This window comes from Cryptomeria japonica, chromosome 7 (assembly GCF_030272615.1).
Source record: "Cryptomeria japonica chromosome 7, Sugi_1.0, whole genome shotgun sequence".
In the NCBI taxonomy this organism is placed as follows: domain Eukaryota; kingdom Viridiplantae; phylum Streptophyta; class Pinopsida; order Cupressales; family Cupressaceae; genus Cryptomeria; species Cryptomeria japonica.
In genome coordinates this window covers 612,467,283-612,476,372 of record NC_081411.1, presented here as the reverse complement: position 1 = coordinate 612,476,372, position 9,090 = coordinate 612,467,283, and the positions used below count along the sequence as shown (strand labels likewise).

General features: G+C 40.8%; 1 protein-coding gene across 1 annotated transcript; it reads right to left on the bottom strand.

The window, feature by feature from the left end:
- Positions 1–1,981: 1,981 nt before the first annotated feature.
- On the bottom strand, positions 1,982–7,890 carry LOC131856868 (uncharacterized). Its single transcript, XM_059208819.1, has 6 exons — positions 5,807–7,890; positions 4,816–5,482; positions 3,688–3,972; positions 3,303–3,597; positions 2,921–3,009; positions 1,982–2,023 (listed from the first exon to the last, which is right to left on the bottom strand). The coding sequence occupies exons 1-6, from the start codon at positions 7,888–7,890 to the stop codon at positions 1,982–1,984; spliced, it is 3,462 nt and encodes a 1,153-aa protein (XP_059064802.1).
- Between the last annotated feature and the right edge of the window lie 1,200 nt (positions 7,891–9,090).

Genomic DNA, 9,090 nt, shown 5'->3' with positions numbered 1-9,090 from the left:
AGGAAGTTTGGAACAAACTACGTTGTGCATATGAAGGTCATTTGAAGGCTCAACAAGCTAGGCTCTTGAAATTGACGAAGAACTTTGAAGGTTTTATAATGGATAATGATGAAAGTGTTCAAAACTACATACACAGAGTGAATGACACTGCAAAAACTATCTGGGTTGTTGGTGGAATCCTAGAAGAAAGTGATGCTATCAGAAAGATATTGTAACTTACATTGACCAAACCCAATAAATCAAAGAAATGTGACATTAAAGAATGTCATGATCTGAATAATTACTAAATTGACCAGCTTATTGAAACCTTGTTTTCCTATGAAATTAGAGAGATGGAAGATATAAAATCTTACTGAAAGGAAGCTGCATTCAATGTTTCAAGAATATTAGAAAATGAATTGAAAACAAGTTAAAACCTAGATGAGATTGAGGTGAACTTTGTAAGAAGACTAAAGAGAGGGATTGGAAAGTACAAAGGCAAGTTGCCCATAAAATTCTTTAACTGTGGAAGAATTGGTCATTATGCTTCTAAATGTATATAGAAAGAAGACTAGAAAATTTGATGATGATGAAAATAAAAGTAGATATAGAAGACATGATTTTAAGAAAAGGATAGATTATAGAGATAAAGGGAAAATAAGTTTCTATTCTATGGAGACACATTCGTCTGAAGAAGAAGATGGTGAGGACTCGAATGAAGAATATTTAGTCTTGACTATAGAAGAGAAGAATCAAAATAGGTCTAGAAGACTAGAAGAGAAGACTGCATTACATACTAAGGTAGAAACAATATCATAGATCATTGAATCCAAATGATTGAATCACATGATAGGAGATAAGGACAAGTTCATTAATCTCAAGAAGTATGATGGTGGATCAGTGAAGTTTGCAGGAGATGAAGCTACGCCGATTTGTGTAATAGGAAGTATCTTGATTGATGGTAAGCATAAAAGTGATGATATTATTATGTATAAGGTTTGACACACAACTTGTTAAGTGTCAGTTATATGTGCAATAGGGGTTATGAAGTTGTGTTTACAAATACTGGATGCATAATCAGAAAAGGAAAGACTAGAAAGATGGTAGCAGAAGGCATTAGTACAAGTGAAAATGTTTATTTCATAAAGGAAAAAAGTGGAAATAGATTTTTTTTAACTCAGAGTGATGAATGTTGGCTATGGCATAAAATGATGAAACATGTTAATTTTGACAACATGATAAAGATCAGAAATACTAAAGCAATGAGAGATTTACCGAATAGTGTCAAGCATAATGAAACTGTGTGTAGGTGAGATATCCCTAGCCAATTTTTTTTTTTTGAAAACACTTTAAAACAAGATGGTTTGCAATAACTTAGATGATTGTACGTTTAAGTTAGAATATAATTCCATGTGCTGAAACAACTCTACCCAGAATGCGCCGTGGATGGCGAGCATTGGTCAGAGGATCTTTAAAACAGTTGCTTATGCAAATAACTCTAACCAGCATGGCGCCGAGATGGCGAGCATTGGTCAGAGGATCTTAAAACAGATGCTTATGCAGAGAACTCTAACCAGCATGGCGCCGAGATGGCGAGCATTGGTCAGAGGATCCCCTATTCTAAAACTGGAATGGGAACTCTACGCCAAGTATGTGCTACCCACTCCAAACGGACAGGGGCGACCATATGATGGAGTGAAAACTAAAATGCTTGATTGATTAGTAATGCAGAAACTGAAAACACTCAACACCCGGAATGTGCTTTCCGACCCAAAAAGGGAGAGTAGCTACCATAGGGTGGAGGATTAACTTATTACAACAACTTAAAGGAGTTTGAGAAATACAACTAGAAATGAAGCATGATACCAAGACTGCCAGTACTACTGTCAGCCTTTACAAAGAGTGGATTCTTCTTGTTCAAATCTTGTAGAATTTATAAGGGATCACATTATATTATGGAGAGCCATTATGAACTTAAGTGGCAATACAAAATCCAATAGCTTCAAAGATCAATATACTGGATCTTCCGATTCCTGTTACAAATCTGCACATTAAATTCATAAACAGCAGTCTATAGAACTACTTCACATGCTCATATTCTTCTCATATAACCTCCAAATGACTAGCAATCAGATGCAATAACCCTTATTAATGGAGATGCTTAAGACAAGACAAAGAAACCAACCCAAAAACCATGCATACAACCTGCACTAATTCCAATGCACTCCCAAATGGTACGGTATAGCAGAAAGGTACGATTTGCTCTCAAAAATTAATGCAAGCTTCTAAAATGCTACAAACTTAGGAAATGCAACGCCTAGGACAAACAAATGCAATGGGCTGATACCCAGAATGGTATTTTTGGTGTTTTCTGTTTTATGAATGAAAAACATGCAGTCGCGGATTCCTGGATGCAGAAAACTGAATACACTACAATGCTTAAATGATTAATAATGCAATACTCTGAAGATAAACTACTATCAGATGCAATACATAGAGATTAAATCACCACTAGTTGTTGTCTTTCAAACAAGAAGCGATGCCTGTGCTAGAAGGCCTTCATTCCTTGAAGCAAATCCCAGAGCCAGACGGCAGCCAGACAAAATTCTGCAAAAAGATCCCTCCATGATGCACAAGACTCCAATATATAGATTCCTTGAACTCCACGAAACCCTAAATGCAACTTCACCTCAAACCCTAATCTCACCTTCAACATGGCGTCCCATCTTTCCTAACGCAAAAGTCAAGGTATTTAATAAAGTCTTCACCTTGGTAAGTCACGCCTTGGTTTTGACTTTGGCTTAGGACAAAAAAAGTATTAAATCTACTCCATGAAAGCGCCACCCTTAGAAACCCCCTTTTAAGTTGTCATTAAGTCATTTGACTAGGCCAAGGGGTAAAATAACATTATAATTATAATGTTATTTAAAATTGCAATTACTTGACTTCTCAACCTTGCATTCTGGAGCTCGAATCTGTCTAAGCCCTTTTGAGTCGACTGAACAAGAAAAGGAGATTGCCTGATGTCACCTGGATACTGCCAAAAATAGAACTTACTAAAAATAGTAAATTCTAAGAATTGCCTCGAAAGCAGAGATGAATATACCATTGCGAAGCTCTCTGAGCAACCAGAAAGAAGCCGCCAAGGAAAACACCCAATATGAACAAAGTCCTCCTCAAAAATAGGAAACCCTAATTATACCTTCCGACTGGCCTCCGAGTTTCCAAACAAAAGACCAACGGTCGCAGAGAAAATCAGGTCCAGGAAGGGGACATTACAGTCCGCCCTCCCCAAGATTGCTTGTCCCCAAGCAATCGCAAACCAGGATGCTGCAATATCTCATCACTTTCCCAAGTTGCATCCTCCAAAGGCAGGTTCTTCCACTTCACTAAATATTCTCTGATGGTTCTTTTCCTCAAAGACCGTTCTCTGACATCAAGTATTTCTTCAGGAATTAGAACCAATTGTCCCTCTTCATCCAGGGGGGGTAATTGTGACGAAGGTACCACATTATGTCCAAGAGCCTTCTTGAGACGAGATACATGGAAGACATTATGGACTCTACTATTAGAAGGTAGCTCCAATTCATAAGCTACTGCCCCAATCTTTCTGATGACCTTGAATGGCCCATAGAAGCGAGGTTTGAGCTTCTCAGCTCCATTTTTTTTGAGAGTAGACTATCTATAAGGCTGCAATCGCAGATAGACCATATCCCCAACTTCGAATGAGCGCTCACTACGCCTCTGATCAGCATACAACTTCTGCTGATTTTGGGCAATCTGCAAATTTTCTTTCAAAGATTTCATTATGTCTTGATTTTTCTGCAACATATCCTTGGCTAAGGGTGCTTTGCTATCACCAAAAACCAAATCTGCAAAACTAGGAGCTTCATACCCATAAAGTGCCAAGAAAGGAGACATCTTTATCGACATATGGAACGAGGAATTGTAGCAGTACTCCCCTAGGTGCAGCCACTTGACCCATGCTCTTTGCTGTTCTGACACATAATTTCTTAAGTAGCCTTCCAACCACTTGTTCACTACTTCAGTCTGACCATCTGTTTGGGGGTGATAACTAGTGCTTGGAGTGAGCACAGTACCACTCATTCTGAAAACTTCTTGCCAAAAAGTACTTAAGAACTTGCTGTCCCTATCACTTACAATGTTTTTGGGTACCCCATGCAGCCTAAACACCTCCCGAAAGAACAGGTCTGCAACTTGTGCTGTAGAAAAAGTACTGGTAATGGCGAAGAAATGAGCAAATTTGGTAAGCCTATCCACCACTACATAAATACAGTCCTTCCCTTGAGATTTGGGCAACCCGGTGATGAAATCCATCGAGATACTTTCCCATTTTTGATTAGGAATGGGGAGGGGTTGCAGCAAACCGGCATGTAAAGTGTTCTCATTCTTATTTACTTGACAAACAGGACATTCCTGGATGTAGCGTTGTACTTCGCCCTTCAACCCTTTCCAAGAAAACCTTTCTCGGATCTGCCTATATGTCTTGAAAAACCCTTGGTGTCCAGCAACCGGACTATCATGAAAAGTCAGAAGAATCTTCTTCTTCAATTTAGAATCAGACACCAAAAAGATCCTTCCCTTGTAATGGATCAATCCCTCAACCACCTTGTACCTTTCATCATGAAAAGTACCTTCAAGAATGCTGGTTGCAAACTGATTTTTGGCATAATCAGCAAGCAACAAATCTCTCCAATCTGCAGTAAGCTCACACAATGAGCTAAGATGAGGTCTTCTAGACAGAGCATCAACCACTATATTATTTTTCCCTTTGACATATTCAATGTCAAAGTCATAATCTTGAAGCTTACTTACCCATTTCTGTTGCCTCTCATTTAGATCCTTCTGATGCATGAAATGCTTGAGGCTATTGTGGTCAGTTTTCACCACGAATTTGTTTCCCACCAAGTACTGCCTGAACTTGGCTAATGCATGCATAATGGCAAGCATTTCTTTATCATAAATTGAGTATGTCCTTTCGACACCCCGTAATTTTCTACTCTCAAACATGATAGGGTGTTTGTCTTGCATCAAGACAGCCCCCACTCCTTCACCTGATGCATCACACTGCAGCTCAAATGGTTTGGAGAAATCAGGAATTGCTAAAACTGGACACGAGCTCATTATATTCTTAAATTTGTCAAACACAACTTGAGCCCTTTCGGACCAAACAAAGGCCCCCTTTTTGGTGAGATCAGTAAGGGGAGCTGCATTTTGTGAATACCCCTTAACAAATCTCCGGTAAAACCCACACAGACCTAAAAACCCTTTCAATTGAGTTAAATTCTCAGGGGGTGGCCAATCCATGACTGCTTTTATCTTTTCCGGGTCCACCTTCACTCCTCCAGCACTGATTATGTGACCCAGGTACAATAACTCCTCCATTCCAAATTCACATTTGGAAGCTTTAGCGAACAAACTCTCAGACTCCAAGATATTAAGCACTCCTTCCAAGTGCTTGAGATGATCATCCCAAGTCTTGCTGTAAATCAGAATATCATCAAAAAATATCAATACAAATTTCCTTAGCTGATTCTGAAAAACACGGTTCATGCAAGACTGAAAGGTGGCCGGAGCATTAGTCAACCCAAAGGGCATGACTAGGAATTCAAAATGACCATAGTGGCATCTGAAAGCTATCTTTTCGACGTCAGACCCCCTCATCCGAATCTGATGGTAGCCCGACCTCAGATCGATCTTCGAGAAGAACTTGGCCCCATGTAACTCATCAATAAGTTCATCAATTCTGGGAATGGGGTATCTATTTTTGATGGTGCTTTGATTCAAAGCACGATAGTCCACGCACATGCGCATGGTCCCATCCTCCTTCTTCACCAAAACCACTGCAGAAGCGAAGGGGCTCTTGCTTGGGCGAATGAAACCCATCTCCAAGAGTTCTTGAATATTCCTCCCTATTTCATCTTTCTGCCTCTTCGGATACATATATGGAGTTGTGATCACCGGTTTAGCTCCTTCCTTAAGCTCTATAATGTGTTCTGAACCCCGTTCAGGTGGAGGTCCAGGAGGCAAGTCGGCAAAAACCGCACTTTTCTTTGTGAGAAGAGACTGGATGTCAGGAGGTTGGTCACGTTTAGTCTCAACCGGACTAGCAGGGAGGATTATACATTCAGCAATCCACTCAGCTTGATCATGACGGATCAGTCTTGCCATTCTCTTGAATGACACAACTCGCGGACCTCCATTAGACATTCCTCTTAGAACTATCCTCTTCCCATCTGATTGAAACTTCAACTCCATAGTCTGTAGATTCAAGGCAATCTCCCCAAGAGAACGCAGCCATTGAATACCAAGGACAGCATCAGTATCCCCAATGTGTACTATGTAGAAGTCATCCTTAACTTCGTAGTTTCCCAACTGCATGGTCATGTTTGAAATCTTCTTGGTGCAAGAGATATGGAATCCATCGGCAACCATGACCTTAAACCCTTCAAACTCTTCAGTTTGCAGCCCCTTCTTGGCTACCACAACTTCATCAATGAAGTTATGTGTTGCTCCAGTGTCGATCAAGGCTACAATTCGCTGCCCTTTGATCATCCCACGAACCTTGAATGATTCGTTTCTTTGAAAACTAGAGAGTTGGGCCAAGACTCCCCCACACTCCTTTTCATCTCCAGATTCTTCTGGGGCTCTATCTCCTTCACTTTCTTCAAAATCAGATTGCTGATTGGACAATTCAGAATCACTCTCACCAGCAGAATAATATTCAATCTGATTGAACTTAACCCCCTTTTGGCAAACATGATCTTGTGACCACTTTTCCCTACACCGGAAACATAACCCCTTTCTTCTGAGTTCATTCAGGGTTTCTGGATCCAACCAGGTGACATTGGGATTGCGGTTCTTGAACTCTTGGTGTTGAGGTCTCAAGGGCGGTCTATGCTGAGGCCTTTTTCCCTTATCCCTTTTCTGAAAGGGGGAATTTGACTGAAATTTGGCCTTAGGAGTGGCCCACTCCATATTTCTTTCTTTTTTCATGGCCTCTTGCAATGATGGGGGATCGAAAGCTTTAATCCACCCCTTGAGAGGTTCTGTCAACCCTTCACTGAAAAGAATCACCAATCTCCTTTCCGTGATTCCCGTCACCATGACTGAGAGCCGTTGAAATTCTGCAATGTAGGCATCGACTGTGCTATACTGTCTTAGTTGTGCAAGTTCTCTAAAGTGGATTTCAGGATCCTTCTTCTCAAATCTCTCAATGAGCCTAGTGGTGAACTCATCATATGCTGTGATAGACCTATGACCCAAGGTGATGAGGCCATGGTACCACCACTCGTGCGCCACCCCATCAAGGTGTAGCGTAGCGAACTTGATCGCTTCTTCTTCTGCCATTGGTCGGAGAGCTAGATAGTTATCCAGCTTTTGAATCCAAGCTCGGGCTGAATTGGAATCACTCCTGTCAAAGTGGGGAAGTGTAACTTTGTTGACAGCTTGGTACAAGTCTCCTTGATTTAATGGTCTCCTCTGATCATAATATCTCCCTTGTCCTTTGTTTTTCCTTTTATGATCCATGAAATCATTATAGGACATATCCATTTTGATGTCGTCAGGTAGAGAATCATACTCTGCTCGACCGAGTCTCAACTGCTCCACAAATGAAGCATTCTCCTCAGGATCAGGCTGATTAATCCGGCCTGCATGCTCATCATGCGGTTTGGAAGCACTATACTCTCCTCTATGGCCTGAGTTATTTTGAGGAGTGGTGTTCTGACCCATTTTTCCCATCATGAGGGAGACCATGTCCATCAAAGCATCCATCTTTCTTTCAAACCTCTTCCTGGGACTCAGAGATCTTTCCCTTTCCTTTCCGCTATCTTCTCTGTTGTGGGTGTGCCTCTCATTACCCCCAACGGATCTTTCACCTTCTGCCATATCGGATTCCTGAGAAGACTCCCAGTGAGCCCACAAGACTTCTGAGGCTGTTTGACCCTCAAGAGGCTGATGAAACTGGAATTGTTTCCCAACCTTCTTATCTTCTCTTGCCCAATATCATTTTTCTCTGTCACTCATAGACAAGTTGCTCACAGGATGGCAGGATCTTGGCTCTGATACCACTGAGATATCCCTAGCCAATTTTTTTTTTTTGAAAACACTTTAAAACAAGATGGTTTGCAATAACTTAGATGATTGTACGTTTAAGTTAGAATATAATTCCATGTGCTGAAACAACTCTACCCAGAATGCGCCGTGGATGGCGAGCATTGGTCAGAGGATCTTTAAAACAGTTGCTTATGCAAATAACTCTAACCAGCATGGCGCCGAGATGGCGAGCATTGGTCAGAGGATCTTAAAACAGATGCTTATGCAGAGAACTCTAACCAGCATGGCGCCGAGATGGCGAGCATTGGTCAGAGGATCCCCTATTCTAAAACTGGAATGGGAACTCTACGCCAAGTATGTGCTACCCACTCCAAACGGACAGGGGCGACCATATGACGGAGTGAAAACTAAAATGCTTGATTGATTAGTAATGCAGAAACTGAAAACACTCAACACCCGGAATGTGCTTTCCGACCCAAAAAGGGAGAGTAGCTACCATAGGGTGGAGGATTAACTTATTACAACAACTTAAAGGAGTTTGAGAAATACAACTAGAAATGAAGCATGATACCAAGACTGCCAGTACTACTGTCAGCCTTTACAAAGAGTGGATTCTTCTTGTTCAAATCTTGTAGAATTTATAAGGGATCACATTATATTATGGAGAGCCATTATGAACTTAAGTGGCAATACAAAATCCAATAGCTTCAAAGATCAATATACTGGATCTTCCGATTCCTGTTACAAATCTGCACATTAAATTCATAAACAGCAGTCTATAGGACTACTTCACATGCTCATATTCTTCTCATATAACCTCCAAATGACCAGCAATCAGATGCAATAACCCTTATTAATGGAGATGCTTAAGACAAGACAAAGAAACCAACCCAAAAACCATGCATACAACCTGCACTAATTCCAATGCACTCCCAAATGGTACGGTATAGCAGAAAGGTACGATTTGCTCTCAAAAATTAATGCAAGCTTCTAAAATGCTACAAACTTAGGAAATGCAACGCCTAGGACAAA

What these genes read in the sequence shown, in the direction of transcription:
- LOC131856868 (XM_059208819.1), bottom strand. Translation starts at nt 7,890, where the DNA reads ATGGCAGAAGGTGAAAGATCCGTTGGGGGTAATGAGAGGCACACCCAC. An exon ending in CATTCGAAGTTGGGGATATG is followed by an intron (nt 3,598 to 3,687) that starts GTCTATCTGCGA and finishes GGGCCATTCAAG; the next exon opens with GTCATCAGAAAGATTGGGGC. An exon ending in ATGCAAGGTTGAGAAGTCAA is followed by an intron (nt 2,024 to 2,920) that starts GTAATTGCAATT and finishes TTTAATGTGCAG; the next exon opens with ATTTGTAACAGGAATCGGAA.